The following is a 23,190-nucleotide window of genomic DNA, read 5'->3' as shown; positions in this document are numbered from 1 at the left end:
CCTCAGCTCTGGAAAAAAGTAACTAAATTAAAATAAAATAAAATGCCTGTGACAGACTCATAATAAAGATTTAATCGATGAATTAATACTTTTCCAGAGTAGATGGTATTTTGTACTGAATCAGTTTCTCCCTCGTTACTTCTCCTTTGCAGTATAAGGGATATATTTCTTTATAAAATAAATAATCTACATTGGATTTCATCACTTTATCTTATAAAATAACATGTTATCATCAACCAAACTAATCCTAAAGTTATCAATATATTTGAGATTATAGTAAAGTCATTTTTTAAAAAGTAAAATGTAGAAGTGGAGCTGAGGCTCAAAGTGGCAGAGACCTAGCCTTGAGTAGAAGCAGCTCAGAGACAGCACCAAGGACCTAAGTTTAAGCACTAAGACCAAAGGGGCGGGGAATAAAATATATAAGATGCTCTCAAATACTTACGAATTGCTGGGTTGAGTCAAATATATAAGTTCACATGTTCTAAAAGAAAGAAACAATTTTGTTACTATATGCCTTTTTAAAAGATTACTTTTAATAATAAAAACTTTTTTTTTTTTTTTTAATACAGAACAACCTGAAGTCTGCATCATAACTTAACAGTTACCTAGGTGTTTTACAGTGTGCCCATCTCAACAGCATGGTTCTAGGGTTTGGGTTCCACACCAACACAGACAGGAGCTTCAGAAAAAGGGAACATAGCAGGAGTGTGTCTCAATCCTTTCTCAAGGAAAAGGTAATTGAGCATTCCAAGCCACTGAAAACCTGTGCCAATGGGACTTCTAAAACAAATACTGTTCTGTGTGCTCTTGAGGAAGGAGCAAGAGGCTGATAAATAAGGGAACAACCTCTGGTAGCAGGGAATAATATGGGGGAGGTCTACTATTTTGAATGCCCCCAGCCCTTGGACTGGATACTCAAAGAGGACCATCTCCAACACTGAATTACTTCTCAGTTCAAAAAGAAATGCTAGCTGGGTGCTAGTGGCTCACACCTGTAATCCTAGGTACTCAGGAAGCTGAGATCTGAGGATCACCCTTTGAAGGCAGCTCAGGCAGAAAAGTCCCCATGAGACTCTTATCTCCAATTAACTGCTCAAAATCCGGAAGTGACACTATGTCTCAAGTGGTACAGAGTTAGTCTTAAGCTCAAAGGCTCAGGGATAGCACCCAGGCCCTGGATTCAAGCCCCACAACCAGAAAAAAAAAATGCTAGGCCCCTTCAACCAGACCACGAAAGGGCTGGCCATCCCTTAGCTTCTATTAATACAAGACAAAAAAGGCCCCAGGAAACAGGTCAGAGGATAGTGACTTACTTGTATTCTGTAAAAGTAAAAAGCTTAGTTCACACTAAGTACTAATAAGGCCAAATGACAAGACCACAGATCAGAAAGATCTGCACATAGAGGTATGGACCAACAGGGAAAAATCTAGAGCATCCTCAGCTTGAGGCATGGGAGGTGTAGAGTGTCTGGAAGGAGGTATTCAAGCAGTGGGAAACTGAATACTCCTAGACAGTGGGGCTTAAACTCTTGGCCTGGGCGCTGTCCCTCAGCTTTTCAGCTCAAGGCGAGTGCTCTGCCACTTGAGCTACAGCACCACTTCTGGTTTTCTGGTGGTTTATTGGAGATAAGAGTCTCATGGACTTTCCTGCCCGGGTTGGCTTTGAATGGCAATCCTCAGATCTCAGCTTCCTAAGTAGTTAGGATTACAGGTGTGAGCCACTGGCGCCCAGCCCAAACCTTAGTTTTAATGGGCTAATTTTTAAAAAAGAGATCAAGTGCTGGGAATGTGGCTCAGTGGTAGAGTGCTTGCCTAGCTAGCATGCATGAGGCCCTGGGTTTGATTCTTTAGTACCACAGAAGCAGAAAAAGCTGGACATGGTGCTGTGGTTCAAGTGGGAGAGTGCTAGCCTTGAGCAAAAGAAGCTCAGAGACAGTGCCCAGACCCTGAGTTCAAACCGCAGGACTGGCAAAAAAAGAAAAAAAAGAGAGAGAGAAAGATCAAATCAAACACTTGGTACACATAACAAGTGCGATGCTTTTATGATCACCTGGTAGCATACAAAAAAAAAATGGCCAAGACATGTCCAGCTAACCAACAGGTCTTTCTAGGAGGTGTCTATGTATATTAGGCTTGACAAAGCTGACAATCCAGCATGGGAACCAATACAGCAGTGACACTCACTAGACGCTATGTTGATAATTAACTATACAACTTGGGGGAAGGGAGGTCAGGAGGGAAAACACTGGGAGAAAATGAGGGAGGGAGTGACACTGTTCAAAAAGGAATGTACTCAAGGCTGGGCTTACTCCTGTAATCCTAGTTACTCAGGAGGCTGAGATCTGAGGATCACGGTTCAAAGCCAGCCCAGGCAGCAAAGTCCATGAGAATCTTATTTCCAATAAACCACTAGAAAACCGGAAGTGGTGATGTGGCTCAAGGGATAGAGCACTCACCTTGAGCTGAAAAGCTGAGGGACAGCGCCCAAGCCCAGAGTTCAAGCCCCGCGACCGACAAAAAAAAAAAAAAAAGGCATGTACTCATTACCTGACTTATGTAACTGTAACCCCTCTGTATATCACCTTTACAATAAAATATAAAATAAAATGAGGTACTACAATGAAAAAATATACATGTATAAGAAAGCAAAAAAAGATTACTTTAGAAATACTTTTTTTTGTCAGTCATGGGGCTTTAACTCTGGGTCTACCCACAAGTCCCTAAGCACCACTTCCGGTTTTCTGGTGGTGAATAAGAGATAAGTGTCTCATGAATTTTTCTGCCTAGGCTAGCGTTGAACCCTTATATCTCAGCTTCTTGAGTAGCTAGGATTATAGGTGTAAGTCACTGGCACCCTGGCTGAAATGTTTTTTGTCATTTTTCTATTTTTTTATTCTCTTTAAGTAGTTGTACAAAGGAGTTGCCACTTAATAAAGTAGTTTACAAATACAATATATCTTGGTCAATGTCATCCCTTCCAACATTGTCATCCATAGCTCTCGTATCCATCCCTTCCCTCATTTTCTTAATTTTGTAGATACACATTGGATTCTTTTGTAACAGAAATCATAGCAATTTTATCACACTTCTAGTCATCTTATTTTAAGTATACATTTTAAAAACAAAAACATGTATAATACTATGAAACAAATTTAAAGTAGCTTTCCCTAATTTATGACATCTCATATCACTCTAATATTTAATTACAAAAGGACTGGATTCTATATGCTAATTTTTAGATGGAAATATAATTTGGTCTAAAGTTAGATAATTGATGATCAGTTTATAGAGTCTCAGATCACATCATGACTAATACCTTTAATAACCATATATTAATAAAAATCTACATTTAAACAGGCATTAGTATCACAATTCTTTTTTTTTTTTTTTTTGGGCTGGTCATGGGGCCTAAACTCTGGGCCTGGGTGCTGTCCCTCAGCTCTTCAGCTCAAGGTTAGTACTCTACCACTTGAGCCACAGTGCCACTTCTGGCTTTTTCTGCTTATGTGATGCTGAGGAATCAAACCCAGGGCCTCATGCATGTGAGGCAAGCACTCTACCACTAAGCCACCTTCCCAACCCCACAATCTTTTTTTAAAAAACAGAAGGTACAAATCAAACAGAAAACCAAATAGAAACCATTTTCATCCAAGGCCTATAGAGTTAGGGCTAAATTTTTGTCATTTGACTAGTCAATAAAAATTCTAATTCTTTTTACAAAGGCCTGAGTAGTCTTTTAAGGCTAAATCTATTTTAAGCCCCAACTTAAAATTATTCAATGACTTTCCCTTGCCTGCAGTGCAAAGTCCAAGCTTACTACCAATCTAATCCCTATCCACCTTTTAGCCATTAGTAAAATCAAAGTACATCCAGCTACTGCTTTGGCTTTGTAGACAAATTAATCCCTCCACCTAGCAGGCTTGGTCCCAGTTGCTAAATTTTTACTAGCTGAATTTCCATTAATCTTAAGCCCTATTCACACACTGACCTGTCATTTATTTCCTGATCAAAATCACAACTACAGTTACTCTTCTCACTTGTTTAAGGTATATACTTTGCCTATGCTCACTACACAATTTCTACTCTCTCTCTCTTTTTTTTTGTCGGTCATAGAGCCTAAACTCTGGGCCTGGGTGCTGTCCCTCAGCTCTTCAGCTCAGGAGAGAGCTCTACCACTTAAGCCACAGCGCCACTTCTGGCTTTTTCTGCTATGTGCTGCTGAGGACTCGAACCCAGGGCCTCATGCATACAAGGCAAGCACTCTACTACTGAGCCACCTTCCCAGCCCAACAATTTCTACTCTTTTTAAACTCTACAATATGGCACCACATTCATTACTGCATTTATTTTTATAAAAAATAATTTATTTGTAATTTATTTACTACTGTAAATATAATTTTGTATACTCATTGTCTAAATATCTGAGTACCAACAGTTAATGCTTGTTATATTTTATCAATTTCTTTGCAATAAAACATCTGATAGTATAAAGTTTCTTAAAGTATTTTCCACAAAATACTTTGGTAAGATTTTAATTAATGGTAAACACACATGAACATATGTAAGTAGTCTATTAAGATTAGGAAATGAGGGGGTAACGATGTTCGACAGGAAATGTACTCATTACCTTACTCATGTAATCGTAACCCCTCTGTACAGTATCTTTATAATAAAAAATTAAAAAACAAAAAAAGATTAGGAAATCCTGAATTCAACCAAGTCTAGTAGATTTATTCTATTGTACTTCTAAAAACTTTTGAGTTTCCACTGTACATTGGAAATACAATACGCAGTATTTCCTAAACTGAGCAGATTTTTAAATTTTGATTCTCAGGGATGTTTATTATGTATACATTAGGCTAACCATGCCTTATCTATTGTAATATATTAAAAACTTAATGCTCAGGTTTTATCAACTTAATTTAGACACTAAGAAACTAAGCACAGAAGTTAGATAACTCACTTGTCCAAGATCACAGCATGCGTTGGAGTTCAGATTAGGGTCTAAATCTATCTAACTCAAAGACTCCACTCTCTTCTCCATTAAGCTCTACTTAATGGAGAGTGAAGGTCATCACACCAGACTATGCTACTATATTGAAGAAAATTATTTGGGAACTCTGGTCTTATGTCCTAATTTCTAGTCTAGAAACATTGATGTTTATATTACCCTTCAAGATAACATAGGAAATAGGATGTAGGAAGACTCTAAGCACTTCAGTATTTTAAAGCTTTCACATTTCAATATACAATAACTGTAATATTCAATTTTCACTTCCCTTACTTATCTCACTTTTCAGTTATCTAAGCATCTTCTGTAACTTTCTTCTTCCCATCCTTACAGATTAACTATTTCATACTCCTTAAAATAAATACACTTTTTTTTTTGGTCAGTAGTGGGGCCTGAACTCTGGGCCTGGGTGCTGTCTCTCAACTCTTCAGCTCAAGGAGAGAGTTCTACCACTTGAGCCATAGCACCACTTCCAACTTTTTCTGTTCATGTAGTGCTGAGGAACTGAATCTAGGGCCTCATGAATGCAAGGCAAGCACTCTATCACTGAGCCATCTTCCCAGCTCTTCATATACATAATAAAACCTTAATATCAATATACATAATACACATAATAAAACCTTAATATCAATCTGAATATAAAAAGAAAAATGTTGGGTTATTTGGTTTACTGATACATGTTCTCTATTTTTAGAAGACGTAGAGAGCAAACTACCTAACCCATCTATTTTTTTCTAAAAATAGAGAGCAAACTACCTAAACCAAGTATATTGGAAAGCCTACAACTACCTACTTAGATTATTCTACATTTTTATTCTTTTAAAAAATTATTAGTATATATTAATTATACAAAGGGCAGTGTATTATGTTATTTCCATACATGCACACAAAATCACCCTCCTCTATTACTTTTTTATGCTGGTCTTGGAGCTTGAACTCAGGGCCAGGGCACTGTCCCTGAGCTTTTGTGCTTAAGGCTAGCATTCTACCACTTGAGCCACAGCAGCACTTCCAGTGGGTTTTTGTTCTGTTTTATTTTAGTATGAGGTGACTGATCGGAGATAAAAGCCAATGGGCTTCCCTGCCAGAGCTGGCTTCAAACTACAATACTTAGATCTCTACCACCTTATTACACAATTGCTTATTTAGTTAAAACATTAACTTTCTTACTCAAGTAAAATGGTCAAACATAACAGACACATGCCCTGTTAGGGACTACAATGCTTGAGGAGACAAAAGTTTGAATGAGGGGCTGGGAAGGTGGCTCAGTGGTAGAGTGCTTGCCTTGCATGCATGAGGCCCTGGGATCGATTCCTCAGCACCACATAAGCAAAAAGAAAAAAGCCGGAAGTGGTGCTGTGGCTCAAGTGGTAGAGCGCAAGCCTTGAGCTGAAGAGCTGAGGGACAGCGCCCAGGCCCAGAGTTCAGGCTCTATGACTGGAACAAAAAAAAAAAAAGAAAAAAAAAGTTTGAATGAAAACTGTATGAAAAATATATAATTCAAGCTTACTTATTCTTCTCCCAGTTGAACAGTAATGGTCCCATTTCTTTTAGATTACCACTGGAAGCACACATTATAATTAAGTAACACAGGTCATATGCCTCCTACAGTCAATATTGTTTCTTTCTAAACTAGGTAACACCAAGGGAAGAAGTTAAAGTCTAGAATACTATTCATAACGAAGAGTCTCCAAGTATCCAAGTATGTAAGGCTAAGCTGGGTACTAAACTTAAAGTCTAAGGAAACAAATGAGATGTGAAAGGATAGAAAACCAGTTAATTTTGAATATTCAGATGTTTATGACTATATAAAAATCTAAGAATTAATAAAAATCAACAGCAAATGGGACAAGACTAATGAATAATAATATCCTTATTCAATATATAACAATCCAACATTAACTAAACAATGACATAAAAAATCAAAGTATAATCCTAATAAAATTTTTACTTCACCTTTCTAATTTGCTGTAGAGTGCACACAATACATTATACTTCTTCATCAGTCTTGACATAGCATTATCAACTTTGGTACTGGTATCAATTTCTTTTAGTAAGTCAAAGAATTTATAGACACTACAAAGGAAAAAAAAAACAGAAAAAGTGGAGCTTTTAACATTTCCTTTAGTTCATTTTCAAATCATAGACATTTCAGGTAAAAAGATTACCAGCTCTATATCAAATTACTATTATGTTCTTTAGAAAGAATAATTTTTTCCCATTCTCCTAGATTCTGAGGAAGAAAACTAGCTTTTAACCTATGCCCCAATATCTATTTCCTATATCAAATAACTCTTTTATGATTGAAAATACAGAAAAAAGGATCATGGACACATATGTATACTTATTTTTAAATTTAACTGTATGGATTTTAAACTAAAATTTGTATGAATGTGCTGGTGCTGGGGCTTGAACTCATGGCCTGGGCATTATCCCTGAACTTTTCTGCTCAAGGCTAACACTCTACCATTTGAGCCACAACTCCACTTCCAACATTGTTAATTGGAGATAAGAGTCTCTGGGACTTTCCTGCCCAGGCTGGCTTTGAACTATGATCCTTAGATCTCAAACTCCTTAATAACTAGGATTACAGGCAGAAGCTATGGGTGCCCAGCAATTAAATTTATTTTAACTGATACATAAAGCATTGTACATTAATAGGGTACCATGTAATGCTAAGCAAAAGGAAAGAAATGTACATACCTAACCCAATGTGGAAGAAATAGTTGTATTGTCAAAGCTCAAACATTTAGACTACGATAATGACAATTTGCCTCGTGAAGGTTAGAATATGTTTGTGACTTTAAATATCACTATCCCACAATACTGTGAAATTTGTGAAATTTATGTAATCACTTAATTACAATAAAAAAAAACTAATTTTTGAAACATCCATTCATACATTTTCCAATAGGGCACTAAAGGAAATAATAATCAATTGCTTATCATATGCTAATTTCTAATCAAGTTTGTATGAAGAATTATACTACTAGGTACCAGTGGCTCACACCTGTAATCCTAGCTACTCAGGAGGATGAGATTTTAGGAGAGAGGTTCAAAAACCAGCCTTGGCAGGAAAGCCAAAGAGACTCTTACCTCCAATTAACTACTAAAAAGTGGAAAGGTAAGTCATGACTGAAGTGGTTGAGCACTAGCTTTAAGCACAAAAGCTCAAGGAGAGCACCCAGACTCTTAAGTTCAAGCCCTAAGACTAGCACACACAAAAAAAGAATTATGTTAAAGCAGCTAACTAAAGCATAGTAGTTTCTTAACCCATTTAAGAGCTATCCAACAACAACTAAAAGCTTCCACTAAGGCAAGTAAATGGTTCATGCTGTGGTCCCAGGATTTGGAATGCTGATGTGAAAGAGGGTCACTTGAGTTTGGGAATTCAAGACTTAACTGAAAAACAGTGAGACCAAGTCTAAAAAAAGAAAAAAAAATCACCAACTGGCACAGAATCTCTCCTCACTTAAACAAAAAAACAAACTTATTAAGGATTCCCATTACATACACTACATAGAATGGATAAAGGCTGTCATGATAAGCTATGTGGAAAAGAAAGAAATAGAAATGGCAAAAGATGGAGAAGATCAGGATGTTGACTACAAGAGAATATGAAATAATTGTGCAGAGTCTAGAGAAAAGAAACAAGCTTAAGAATAGCATTTATTAAAGAAACACTCTCAATTTATATTTTCATGAGGTAATTGTCATCTGTCTTGAGATTACCAAAAAAACTCGATTGTTATAATCAAGTTTTCTTTTTCTAGTGTAACTTAAGAAAAGGAGAGAAGAAAGGAAGGAAGAAACGAGGAGGGAGTTGTTATTTGTTGAGATATAGATACTGACTCTATTAACTCAGTTTTTATTTTATTTTCATATATTTATGAATATATGGGGCTTTGTTTCCACATTTTAGTTATAGTAAGAAAAAGTATTATAAAATCTAACAATTTAGCTTGTTAAAATAAAACATAAATTATATTAAATTTGCCAGTTTAAAAAGAGACACAATTAATTTCTAAACTCAACAAAAGGAAAGTCCAGATATGAAAGAGTTTTTTTTAGTAGCAGAGGTAAAATTTATGTAAGAAACTTTACCTGGTTTCTATGTTTTTCTGTAGCTCAGTAAAAGTAAACGGCATCTCATCTAGGTCAACTGCAGCAATAAAAATACAGATTCCCCAAAACTCCTTTTTCTTTTGAATGTAACCTTCCTGGGAACAACAACAAAAAAGGTACTTTATTTAATCATTCATACATTGGATACTGTGTTTAAACTTTATTATATGTTATCTTTTTTTAATCTGGCATAACAAGATGTGTTTTTAAATCCTTACAATGATATAATTTGAAAATATTTCATTCTACATTAGCATAACAAACACTCAATTTTAGATTTATAAGGCAAAAAAATTTACAAGATATTAAGAAGGCTAAATCACAACTTCCTGTGGAAACTTTAAGAGTCAATTCTTTGAAATAGTTATTTTTAAAAAACCCAATGTCATCAAAGTCGAGTTAAACGATTTGAATCATTTATAAATTGAAAACTAAGTCTCCTTATTTCATAGTCCTTCCTTTTCTCTAATTTTCTAATGCATTAATTCTTTTATCATTTTGTTCACCCAAATATTTTCAAACCTTGTGTAACTTCATGTTTCAATTCCACAACTGTCTTACTTGTAAAATGGAAATAAGATCTAGCTCATTTTATAAGAACTAGATTATATTTAAACCATTTGGCACAGTGCCTGGAACATATTTAGTACTCAATGGGTGATCACTATTACTATTATTAGAATGTTTGCATCTGACATTATTTTCCTCCTGACAATAAATAATACTTCCTAAATATATACGGATTTTGAAAAAAAAATGGTCTAGTAAACTTAACCATTTACTTACTCTTTCTTGAAGACAATAATAGAACTGAGAAAAGCAGGCAATGCAATTTTACGTTATTTTATATTATCTCAATTATATACTAGGTACAGAATAAAAGACATTTTCTAAATTATCAAAATTTAGATGAGAAGTTTAACATCCAACTCCAAACTTTTCCTTAATTTTAACCACTTACAATATGATTATTTTAAAATTTACAACTACATACATCCTAAAATGACTAAAAGTAAAAAGATAGAATATCAAGGTTAGTAAAGATGTAGATAGATGAATCACTGGCACACTAATGATTAAAATACAAAACATTAAGACCATTTTGGAAAAATAAAATTTGGTATAATTTTGTTCTTATATACTTTTTTTTTTTTGTTTTGCCGGTTGTAGAGCCTGAACTCTGGGCTCTTCAGCTCTTCAGCTCAAGGCTAGTGCTCTACCACTTGAGCCACAGCACCACTTCTGGCTTTTTCTGCTTATGTGGTGCTGAGGAATCGAACCCAGGGCCTCATGCATGCAAGGTAAGCGCTCTACCACTGAGCCAACTTCCCAGCCCACATGCAAGGCAAGCACTCTACCACTGAGCCACCTTCTCAGCCCCCACTTACGGCTTTCTTTTTGCTTATATGGTGTTAAGGAATCGAACCCAGGGCCTCAGGCATGCAAGGCAAGCACTCTACCACTGAGCCACCTTCCCAGCCCTGTTCTTATATGCCTTCTTTAAACACTTAGCAATTCTACTCCGATATTTATGTCCAGGAGAAAGTAAACATTATACATGAATGTTCATGGCAACTTCATTCATAGTAGCCACAAAATAGCAACAACTCAATTTTCCCAAAACAGAAATAGTTGCATATCCATATAATGGAATGTAATTTTAAAGTACATACCAGTTCAACTGATATATTTTATTGCGTGCAAATGTACCTTAATCAATTTGGCTTTGAAACTATGTTGTATACTTTTATTTTGGTAATTGAACATACAAAGTATACACTGAACTAGGCACTGATGGCCTGTAATCCTAGCTACTTAGGAGGCTGAGATCTGAGGATCAGGGCTCAAAGCCAGCCCCGGCAGGAAAGCCCATGAGACTCTCTTCTCCAATAAACCTCTCAGAAAACTGAAAGTGGCGTTGTGGCTCAAGTGGTAGAGCACTCAACTTGAGCTGAAGAGCTGAAGGACAGCTCCCAGGCCCAGAGTTCAAGCGCCATAACCAACAACCAAAAAAAAGTATATACTGATTCACTATTATGATTATCAAGTATGTACTTTTGAGTATTTTAATAGAATGAGGAGCATCAACTTTTGTGTATATATTTTTATTAATAAAGTCAATTTCATGGGAAAAATTAAAATCAAGATCCATGTTTTTTTTGAATTTTTATGTTTACTTCTTTTTTTTTTTTTTGTTGGTCTTGGGGCTTGAACTTGTGCCTGGGCACTGTCCCTGAGCTCTTTGGCTCAAGGTGTGTGCTCTACCACTTGAGCCACAGCGCCACTTCTGGTTTTCTGGTGGTTAATTGGAGGTAAGAGTCTCATGGACTTTCCTGCCTGGCCTGGCTTTGAACCATGATTTTCAGATCTCAGCCTCCTGAGTAGCTATGATTACAGGAATGAGCCACCAGCGCCCGGCCATGCTTACTTCTTATTGTTTTTTGTTTGCTTCTCTATCCTTTGCTAACTATCATCTGTTGAATAAAAATATTCTCAACGTGCCTGCTTATAGCAACTCCTTTTCTTCCTACCTTCCTTTTTTTTTCATCATTCCTTTCATCTTTCTTTTCTTAAAGGCTAACAGATGAAAAAACTAAAGTAGCTAAAATTTAGCTTATGTTGTTTAACCACTTTTTTAAACATAAAAATAAATTATGTGTTTGATTCTGGGGAGTGAAGCCAGGCCCTCACATGATAGGCAACTACTCTACCACTTAGCTGTATCTCCAACCCTAAAACACCAAGTTTTATTCAAATATAGTTCACACAATACTGTACAAAATCAAGATCATTTGATACAAAATTCCTGAATGAAATGTTCTATAGTCTCTGATATTTTTTTTTGTCAGTCATGGGACCTGAACTCCGGGTCTGGGTGTTGTCCCTGAGTGCATCATCACTCACAGACACAGCAATATTTCCGATTTTCTAGTGGTTAATTGGAGATAGTCTCAAGTATTTTCCCTCCCCAGGCTGGCTTTGAACCATGATCCTCAGATCTCAGTCTCCTGAGTAGCGAGGATTACAGGTGTGAGCCAACAGTACTCAACTAGTTTCTGATTTTTAAAGACCTGAGGAACTTTCTTTTGAGCAAAGTATGGCCTTTATTTCAGATATGGCTTGTTTTCGTTTTCTTAAAAATCCTATTTTAAAGAGAGGAAGTTTTTTTTTAACAATATCACACACTGAACACACAACTTGACTACTCTGTTACATTCCAGGCCTTATTTTCCAATGGTGATTTACAACCTATAATCTGTAAGTTGATATGTTAATCTCCCAGAACATAATACTGCACATAGCGAACACACATCCCTTTTGCTATACAGATATCAGACCAGGCTACTCAGGTTCTCTCAGTTTTCAAAGATAAGTTTTCTTGAAGATAAAAGAAGTTCAGAATAGCAATTTAAAAACTGTTGAAACAAAATCAATTCAGAGTAAAACTTAGAGGAAAAAGCAAAGAATACACATTTTGCAAAACAAATATTTTTTCAACAAACTTTTGAAAATGCTGAAACTTGGTCATCAATTGATTTTCATTAGTGTGTATCAAAATGCTTCCAAGTTCAGTTTTTATATCTAAGAATTTATTGAATAAAAATATTGGAGAACTAAGACTTATCTAAAAGGTGTTCAAAGAATTATAATAGCAAAAGCAACACTTAAGTATCTTAAAACAGGAGCTATATCATGGAATAATATAAAAGCCCTACAACATTTCAACGAGTATTTTATAAGGACATGGGGAAATACCCAAGATATAATGTTGAAGGGCAAAAAGCACAGAATATAAAATTACTTGCATATGTTGATTCAAATTCTGTAAGAACTCAAAAAAGGTGAAGAAAAGTTCAAATATATGCATAAAATTTTAGTGATTATCTCTACAATTGGTAAGGTTATGAATAGTTTTCATTCCTTCATTAATCTAGATATATTTTCTCAATTAGCTACAATTGAGAAAGGTCAGTAAAATGCCAAATTTGTATGTGGCAGGTTATACGAATTGTAATAATTCTGGTTAAAAAATCTTTACAATATCAAAACTTTAATTTCCTATGTATTGCTATTTAAATTAAAATCTACAATCAATAAGTAAAGAGGCTACTTATGCTATCATTCAGCACACTAATGATATCCTCTACTGACAACTTACATGTACTTTTTTAACAACACATTTACTTATAAAAGAGCTCCACCAAGTGGTGATATAATCTTGGAACCAGTTTTCGTTAGAAAATAATCATGAATTTGAATTGCCATTTCTCAAGTTAAAAATACTCCCACTTAATTAGGAGAAACACTAGAACTCCTAGGCAGAGGCAGAAACTTTTTGAAAAAGTCCCTGGACATAGCAGATAGGAGAGAGACTTGACAAATGGGATTACATCAAAATGAAAAGGTTTCTACACAGCAAAGGACGTAGTTACTAAACTAGAAAGGCAGCCAACAGACAGAGAAGTCCTCTACCAGCAATATATGAGACAAAGGCCTACCATCCAAAATTATACAAGAAATTAACCCTTCCCCAAACTAATAAACTAATCACTAAATGGATTTAAAAAAAAAGGTAAGGTGAGACTTCTCAGAAGAGGTAAGAATGGCAAAGAAACATATGAGGAAATTCTCAACATCAAAACAACACTGAGATTCTGTTTCACCCCAGTAAGACTGGCCCACATTATGAAATCAAACAACAAATGTTGGCAGGGATGTGGGGGAAAAGGAATCCTATTGCACTTTTGGGAATGTAAACTAGTACAACCACTCTGGACAGCACTCTGGAGGATCCTCAAAAAACTAAACATAGAAATTCCCTACAACCCAGCCATACCACTCCTGGGCATCTACCCAGAACACCACAAGACAGGATACCATAAAGAGACAGTTGTACATTCATGTTCTTGCTGCATTATTCATAATAGCCAAGTTGTCAAACAGCCTAGATGCCCTACAATAGGTTAGTGGATCCAAAAAATGTGGTACCTATACGCATACAATGTTGTACACAGCCATTAGAAAGAACACTATGGGGCTGGGGATTTAACTCAGTGGAAGCCTCAGCTCTGGGGGAAAAAATGCTATAAAAAGAATACTATGTCATTTTCAGGAAAATGGATGGAACTAGAACAAATCATATTAAATGAGGTAAGCCAAGTTCAGAGAGACAAACAATCCATGTTTTCTCATATGTGGAAGCTAGATCTAAAATACACCAGGACATAATAACTTAATACAGGTCTCCAGGCAGTCACTCACAGCGAGACCAAATGAATATACTCTTAAGGGAAGAATCGAGAGGTGCAATGCCTCTATGCCTCTGATCATATAAAACAATACTTACTGAACTGAATTTTCCCCAAAAATTATTCCCTCTAAAGTTTTTAAAAATATGTTGAGCAAAGTAAAAATCTGAAATATATTCTCCAAGTCAAAAGGATATATCCTTACATTTAATTCCTGAGACTAAGTGGTTAGAAATAATTACAGTAAGTATATTACAGGGCAATAATACAGAAAATGGGAAAATGAGCTGTCTATTGTCTTTTATGCTTAGATTTCTTCCTCTGCTATGTGCCATATACGAACAAAAAGAATAATAAGGTAGTATGCCATAACCACCAGCCCTCCACCTTGTAATAGCATTACCTAAGCACAGTCAACTGTTAAGGACATTCTTCCATATACACAAAAGAAAATATAGGATGGTAAGGGGAAACAAAGGAGGAGACAACAATGCTTGATAAGAAATGTACTCACTATCTTGCCCATGTAATTGTAACCCCTCTGTATGGTATTTCCACAATAATAAAAAAAAAGAAAATGCAGAAGTGGCAGTTATGAGAAAGAATGCAGAAGCTAATCCTGCTTGAATGTGAATCACATTTTTGATACAACATGCTTCAGCAAACACTACCTGAATCAACCACCAGTCATATAATACCTTTGAGGGAAGAACTGATTCCACTCCCAGAAAAACATGTACCTGGCAAGTTCGGATTATCCGGCACTCTGCCCAAAAGATGAGCACCTGAGACTCCCTTCCTTAGGGACACTATAAACTCAAAGCACAGGATTATTTATACTCTTAACTGAACTGTGACTGATTTGCTTGCTCACTTGTCCCACCTCAACTACTCTGTAAGCATCTCCATGGCAGAAGAATACCTTTTCTGTACCCTAAGAGTCTAACATAAAATGGTGTTAAAAGTGGTTGATTGTGGGCTGGGAACGTGGCTCAATGGGAGAGTGCTTGCCTTGCATGCATGAAGCCCTGGGTTCAATTCCTCAGCACTATTTCAGCAGAAAAAGCCGGAAGTGGCACTGTAGCTCAAACGATTGAATGCTAACCTTGAGCCAAAGAGCTGAGGGACAGCGCCCAGGCCTAGAGTTCAGGACCCACGACCGACAAAAAAAAAAAAGTGGTTGGTTGGTATTGTTTTCAAATTGTGACAATAGCCATATCCAATGTATGATGGAGTGGCTTTTTGGGGGGGGGGGTCCCCATTTTTTTCTTAGTATAAACAGAGAAGCAGCAACTGAATCACCAAAATAAGGTTAGTTCCACACTAGTCTCTTCAGCTCCCATTCACCCCGATAGGAATCTAGTAGGACTACCAAAGAAACTTAGACCTATTTTCTAATCGAGGATGCATAACTGTCCTAGAACTTCATTTCTGTTCAAGCTCCCTGATGAACTTTTGGAGACCATTGTCTAAAGGAGATACACTCAAAAAGATACAATCAGCAAGGTACCAGTGGCTCATACTTGTTAATCCTAGCTACTCAGGAGGCTGAGATCTGTGGATTGCTGTTTGAAGTCAGGCCAGTCAGGAAAATCCATGAGGTTCTTATCTCCAATAAACTACACAGAAAAAGCCAGAAGTGGCGCTGTGGCTCAAGTGGTAGAGAGCACTTGCCTACTATGTCAGGAAAAAAAAAAAAGCATAGGGTCAGCAACCAGGCCCAAAGTTCAAGGCTGCACGCACACACGCACGCACGCACGCGCACACACACACACACACACACACACACACACACAGAAATAATCACACATTCTTGGATCCTAGTGGCTCACATCTGTAAATCTAGTTACTCAGGAGGCTGAGATACAAGGATTCCAATTTGAAGACAGTCTAGGTAGGAAAGGCTATGAGACTCTTTTCTCCAATTAATCAACAAAAAGCCAAAGTGGAATTGTGACTCAAGTAGTAGAGCACTAGACTTGAACACAAATGTGGAGGGACAACGCCCAGGCCTAGAGTTCAAGCCCCAGGACCAGCAAAAAAATAAATAAAAATTAAAAATAAAAATACCAATAATGAATAAACAGATGTAATTTCTCTAGCTCTTAAGGCATAAATGAGTGATATAAATTGTTTATATTTAAGGTATGCAAGAGGTTTTACCTGTATATATATATATGCATATATATGTATATATATATGTATATATATATATATGCATATGCATACAAACACAATGTGAAATAGTTAACACTGTCAGGCTAACATACCCACTGCCTCACAGTTACTCTTTTTTGTGTATATGCAATGAAAATATTTATAAAATAAACTCAAAATTTTCAATATAAAAACAGGGTATATAATAAATTCATTCATCTTATAATGAAGTTTACACTTTGATTCACATCTTCCTATTTCCCACACTTTTTCTGGGCATTAAAGAGTTTCTTATATACCACTATGTAAGTATTTCTCTTTTAGTTGTTTGTTATTTACTAGTTTAATGATGTCCATGTTGCCACAAATGGCAAGATTTTGTAAATTGAACAATAATACACACACACACACACACACACACATGACACTGTCTTTACCTATTCATCCACTGACAGATGAACTGTCCCCACATCTCGACTACTGTGAATAATGCTGACATAAAAATGGGAAAACAGGTATCTCTTACAAACTGACATCATTTCCTTTGGATATATCCCCAGAAGTGGAATTGCTGGATCATGTGGCAATTTTATTTGTAATACTTTAAGGAGCCTTCATATTGTTTTCTGTAGAATCTATCAATTTCCAAAACCACCAACACATGCCAAGTTTCTCTTTTCTCCATATCTTCTCCAATACTTGTTATGTTGCACTTTTAAAAAACAGCCATCCAAATATGTAAGGATTTCACTGTAGATTTTGTTTTTGTGTTTCTCTAAAGATTAGCAAAGATGAAAAGGTTTTGTGTATGTGTGCCAGTTTGGGGGCTTGAACTCAGGGCCTGGGCACTCATTGTCCATGAGCTTTTCTGCTCAAGGCTAGCACTCTACCACTTGAGTCACAGCTCCACTTCTGGCTTTTTTTGGTGCTTAATTAGAAATAAAAATCTCACAGACTTTGCTGGTTGGGCTGACTTCAAACCTTGATCCTTAGAGCTCACCCTTCTGAGTAGCTAGGATTACAGACATGAGCCATCAGTGCCCAGCTAAGATAAACGCTTTTTAATATTCTTATTGGCTATCATGTTTTGTTTTTCTTTTGTCAGTTTTAGAGCTTGAACTCAGGGCCTAGGCATTGTCCCTGAGCTTCTCTGTGCTCAAGGCTAGTGCTCTACTACTTGAGCCATAGTGCCATTTCCAGTTTTTGAATGGTCAATTGGAGATAAAGAGTTTCATGGGGACTTCTGCCTGGGCTGGCTTTGAACCATGATCTTCAGATTAGCATCCTGAGCCACTGGTGACCGGCCCATCCTGTCTTCTTTAAAAAAATGTTTATTTGGGTCCTTTTCTCAACTTTGACTTGATTGCTTTTTCACTATTATGAGTCCCTTACATATTTAGCATGTAACCTCTTTTCAGATATATAGTTAGCAAACATTTCATAAATTCTACCATTCCATTGATTTCCTTTTCATCCCGTTGTTTCCTTTGCTATACAGATAATTTTTGGTTTGATGTAGTCACTTATTAGTTTTGGTTTTGTTGCTTGTGCTTTTGGTGTTTAACAAGAATTTATTACCAAACAGGATTGTAAGTTCCATGTCATCCTGTGCTACAAAGTTCTAGGCAATCCTCCTACACAACAAGCTCTACCTCAATGAAGCAAAATAAAAGCTACAAGCAATGTTGTGAGGGTTTTCTCCCGTTTAGTTCCAGCAGTTTTATCATTTCAAGCCCTAAGTTTAAGACTTTAGTTCATTTTGAATTTTGATGGTATAATTCATTTCTCTTTCCCATAAGGATGACTATCCAGTTAAAACTAGCACTACTTATTGAAAACACTATTCATTTGCTGTTGTGTATACTTAATACCTTTGCCAAAGACTAACCACGTTTGGGTTTATTTCTGTGCTTTCTGTTCTGTTGGCCTATGTATCTACTTTTGAGCCAGTATACTACTCTTCATTACCTTAACTCAATAATATAATTTGAATCACAGTGTTATGCCACCATCTTTGCTCTTTCGGTTCAATATTGATTTTACTACTTGTAATCTTTTGTGGTTCTGTAGGAATTTTAGGCTCCCCCTCCCACATATCTATAAAAATTGCTGTTGAAATTTTAATAAACACTATATTGAATCTATGTACTTTCCATAATATGGGGGGAGGGATTTTGACAGTATTAATTCTTCTAATCTATGAATGTGGGATTTTACCTTTACCTGGGTCTTGATTTCTTTCATTAATGTTTCAGTTTCAATGCATTCCTGCACTGAAATATTTATTTCTTTGTATTTTATTCTTTTTGCTACTACTATAAATTGAATTTTTTGGATAGTTCATTATATATTTGTGGGTAGAAACAACATAGTTTTTTATGTGGATGTAGTACCCTATGATCTTATTGATATTTTTTTTTTTTTTGGTCTGTCGTGGGACTTGAACTCTGGGCTTGGCTGCTGTCGCTGCGCTCTTCAGCTCAAGGCGACACTCTACCATTTGAGCCATAGCACCACATCCAGTTTTCTAATGGTTTATTGGGATAAGAGTCTCATGGACTTTCCTGCTGGCTTTGAACCATGATCCTCAGATCTCAGCCTCCTGTGTAGTTAGGATAACAGTTGTGAGCCACCAGCACCCAGCTTCTTATTGAATTTTTTTATTCAGACAATTACTTAATGGAATATTTACCACTTTGTATATATAAAACCATGTCTTCTACAAACTAGTACAATTTTATTACTTTTCTATGTGTTATGTCAACTGGTTACAGGTAAAGCTCTTATTTTTCACCAGTGGGTTCAATGTTAGCTGTTGGTTGTCATATATGGCCTTTACTGTGTTGATACATTCCTTTATACCTAGTTTAAGAATTCTTATTATGAAAGGATAATTTGTGGCATCTACTGAGTTGATCCTGTGATTTCTTTCTTCATTCTGTTAATGTGTTATATCACATACTCTCCAATAATCAATATACACAGGGAAATAAAATGTAAAATGATATAGGAAATCTAAGCAACATGATCACTCAGCTGAATTAACAGGGCATTCTACCTGACAACCTCAGAAAAGATTTGTGAAGAAACAAAAAAGCACAGAATTGAGTAAGAAGTTAATAATGAGCCAGGTACCAGTGGCTGACACCTGTAATCCTAGCTATTCAGGAGGCTGAGATCTGAGGATCACGGTTCAAAGCCAGCTTGGGCAGGAAAGTCCATGAGACTTTTATCTCCAATAAACTGTAGCTCACAATAAACTGGCACTGTAGCTCAAGTGGTAGAGTGCTCGCCTGAGCACCCAGACCCAGAGTTCAAGCCCCATGACCAACAAAAAAAGAAAAAAGTTAACAATAAAACATAGCCTGAAAACAGAAAAACATTTTGGAATAAACAATGTACTTCTAAATCAATTTGAAAGAGGTCACAATAGAAATTAGAATAAAAATAGAAATAACATTGAGTTCAATCCCCATTACCTAAAAAAAATGCAAACACAAAATATTAAAATATATGGTTTACAGCTAAAGTATAACTTAGAAAAAACTATAACATTAAATGTTTATATTTGAAAATCAACTGCTCAATTTGGTGAAATATGCTTCTACCTTCAGAAACTGGAAAATATAAAAACAAAGCAAGCAGTAAAAAGAGAGAGCAAGTCTAACAAAAAGCAACAAAATTGAAAACAGAGAACAAAAGGTTGTTTATTTTAAAAAAGAGTTTAAAGGAGGGGAGGGAGAAAAGGCAAAGCACATTAAGATTTTTGGAACACTGACACCATAATGGCAGATTTATATTATTACATATTTGTCAAGATCCACATAATATATACTAATCTTGAACCCTCCTGATGTAAACTATGGACTTGGGGAGGCGGTAAACAAAGGAGTAATGTAGGTTCATCAACTATAACAAATAATACCACTCTGGTGGGAATACTAACAAAAGAAAGGCACAGTAAGTTATGAAAAATATTTAACTGAAGACTTACACTTTTAAGTCATAATAGAGTAACAGGAACCAGATTTAGTGTTTGGCCTGAAACAACTAAAAAGCCAAAGAATGAATAATGAAATTAACTCAAGACATTAGACACTAGGTAATTAAGGACAGTGATCCTTAAAAGAGAGGAATCATAAAATATGACTCATACAAATACTCTAACTAGCTTGCTGGGGAAAGATTATAGACAGCAGTGCAAGGAAGAAACCAAGGGGAACACTGGTCTTTATGAACTGTTTTGACATAATTAGGAATCCAAGGAAGTTACTGTAGTTTGAATATGGTTTGTTCCCTCTGAAAAGCACCTTGAAATTTGATTGCTATTGTAGTAATATTAGAGTGGGGCCTAGAAGAGGTGAGTAAGGTAATTAAAGGAGATTAATGACATTCTGGTAGCACTGGATCCTCAAGGGAATTCTTACTTGATACAACTAGATTAGTTACCACAAGAGCTGGTTATAAAGTGAGACCATTCTTCAGGGTTTTTTTCTTTCTTCTTTTTCTTCTGCATGTTCCTGCTTGTCCTTTGCTTTTTCATCATTTTAAGAAGCAGAGCATGAGACACTCACCAGATGCAGATCTTGGACTTCCAGTTTCCAGAACCATGAGCCAAGATAAATCTCTCCAGGCATACTTTAAGTTATTACATTTTGCCTTATAGCACTTCAAAATAATTTTCACAATTCAAACATTTGCAATAACCTTACATAGAACAAGCCTATTGATAATATTTTTTCAACAGCTTGTGATCATTTTGTTTCTGTTTTTCTTTTGTTTTAAAGGGATTTTTGTTGTTGTTGTTTTGGATACAAGGTCTTGCTCTGCATCTTCAAATTTGGGATTTTCCTGCCTCCAAATCCCAAGTGCTAGGATTACAAGTATATTCCGCCACATCCAGTTTCACTTCATACATTTTTTTTTGGTCACATTTTGATAATTCTTACAATACTTCACATTTCTTTCAGTTACCTATTATGACTATATGCAATCAATGACCTTTGATGTTACTATTATAACATGAACTATACCCACGTATGAAAATTTAAATGATAAATATAGGTGTTCTGGTTCCTTAGACACAACAGTATTGATACTAGACCAGCTAATAACCAATAATGGCCTCTAGTACATCTCTCACTTTATAATCTCAAAGCTAAAAATGATTAAGCTTAGTAAAGAAGGCACACTAAAAGCCAAAGTAAGTTTTAAGTTAGGCATCTGTGTCAATTAGCCAAATCGTGAGTGAGAAGAAAATGAAACAGAGAAAGTTGATTATTGCTGATATAGAGTAAGTTTGAGTGACTTGGAGAGAACTAACAAGCAACAGTTTCTTAGACCAAAGGCTAATCTAAGGAAGGTCCTAAGTGGCTTGAAGAGAACTAACAAGCAACATCTTCTTAGACCAAAGCCTAATCTAAGGAAGGTCCTAATTTTTCAATCCTATGAAGGCTGAGATGAGAAAGCTTCAGGAGAAATTCATGAAGACAGCTGAGGTTGACTCATGAGTTTTAATGAAGCTGACTCCAGAAGATAAAAAGTTTATGAAGCATCAAATAAGGATGTAGAAGCTTCAGCAAGTTATCCAGAAGATCAAGTTAAGATCACTGATGAAAGGACCACATGAAACAGATTTCCAATGTAGATGCAACAGACATATGCTGAAAGAAAATGCCACTTAGGGCTTCTATAACTAAAAGGAAGTCAATGCCCAACTTCAAAGAACAGGCTGACTCTCTTATTAGGGGCTTATACAGTTGCTAAACCTAAACTGAAGCCAGTGCTCATTTACTATTTTGAAAATCTTAGCCTTTAAGTATCCTAAAAACTATACTCTGCATTTGCTCTATAAATGGAACAAAGGCTGGATGGCAGTGTAGTTATTTGCAACAAGGTTGCACTGTTGAGACCTACTGTTCAGGAAAAAAAGGACAATTTTCAAAACGTCACTGCTGCCAGGGAGCTGGTGGCTCACATCTGCAACCCTAGCTACACAGGAGGCTAAGATCTGAGGATTGCAGTTCAAAACTAGCCCAGGCAGGAAAGTCTGTGAGAATCTTATCTCTAATTTACCACCAGAAGTAGAGCTGTAGCTCAGAGTTGTAGAACATTAGCCCCGAGCGAAAAAAAAAAAAAAAAAAAAAGCTCAGGAACAGTGCCCCAGTCCTAAGTTCAAGCCCCATGACTGACAAGACAAAAAAAGTCACTGCACACTGAAAAGTCTTGGTCACTCAAGACCACTGATGGAAATGTACAACATAATCACTGTGCTTGCATACTTGCTGATACAAAATCCATGCACAAATAATCCAGACTTTCAAATCATTTAAAAAATGTATTTTGTAAGGCTGTGGCTGCCCATTGCTCTCTTATGGATCTGGATAATAAAAACTGAAAACTTTCTGGAACGGACTTACCTTTCTATAGGCAACCAAAATATTTGTGACTTAAGGGAGGTCGTCAAAATATCTACATTGGGCTGGGCGCCAGTGGATCACACCTGTAATCCTAGATACTCAGGAGGTTGAGATCTGAGGATCATGGTTCAAAGCCAGACAAATCAGGAAAGTCTGTGAGACTCCAATAAACCACCAGAAAACCGGAAGTGGCGCTGTGACTCAAGTGGTAGAGCACTAGCCTTGA

The 23,190-nt window shown here is 36.2% G+C and overlaps 1 protein-coding gene across 1 annotated transcript in view; it reads right to left on the bottom strand.

The window, feature by feature from the left end:
* Positions 1 to 23,190, bottom strand: part of Rb1 (RB transcriptional corepressor 1) — a 133,845-nt gene that overhangs the window by 101,018 nt on the left and 9,637 nt on the right. The window contains exons 3-5 of the mRNA XM_042685770.1: positions 9,119 to 9,234; positions 6,971 to 7,090; positions 446 to 484 (exon numbers count right to left, since the gene is read on the bottom strand). Coding sequence (XP_042541704.1) covers positions 446 to 484; positions 6,971 to 7,090; positions 9,119 to 9,234 — 275 coding nt within the window. The remainder of the gene's footprint in view (positions 1 to 445; positions 485 to 6,970; positions 7,091 to 9,118; positions 9,235 to 23,190) is intronic.

Source organism: Dipodomys spectabilis, unplaced genomic scaffold (genome assembly GCF_019054845.1).
Source record: "Dipodomys spectabilis isolate Male_0828 unplaced genomic scaffold, ASM1905484v1 ptg000095l, whole genome shotgun sequence".
Lineage (NCBI taxonomy): Eukaryota > Metazoa > Chordata > Mammalia > Rodentia > Heteromyidae > Dipodomys > Dipodomys spectabilis.
Note: the sequence above shows the minus strand (reverse complement) of the source record. Positions and strands in the feature narration are given on the sequence as shown.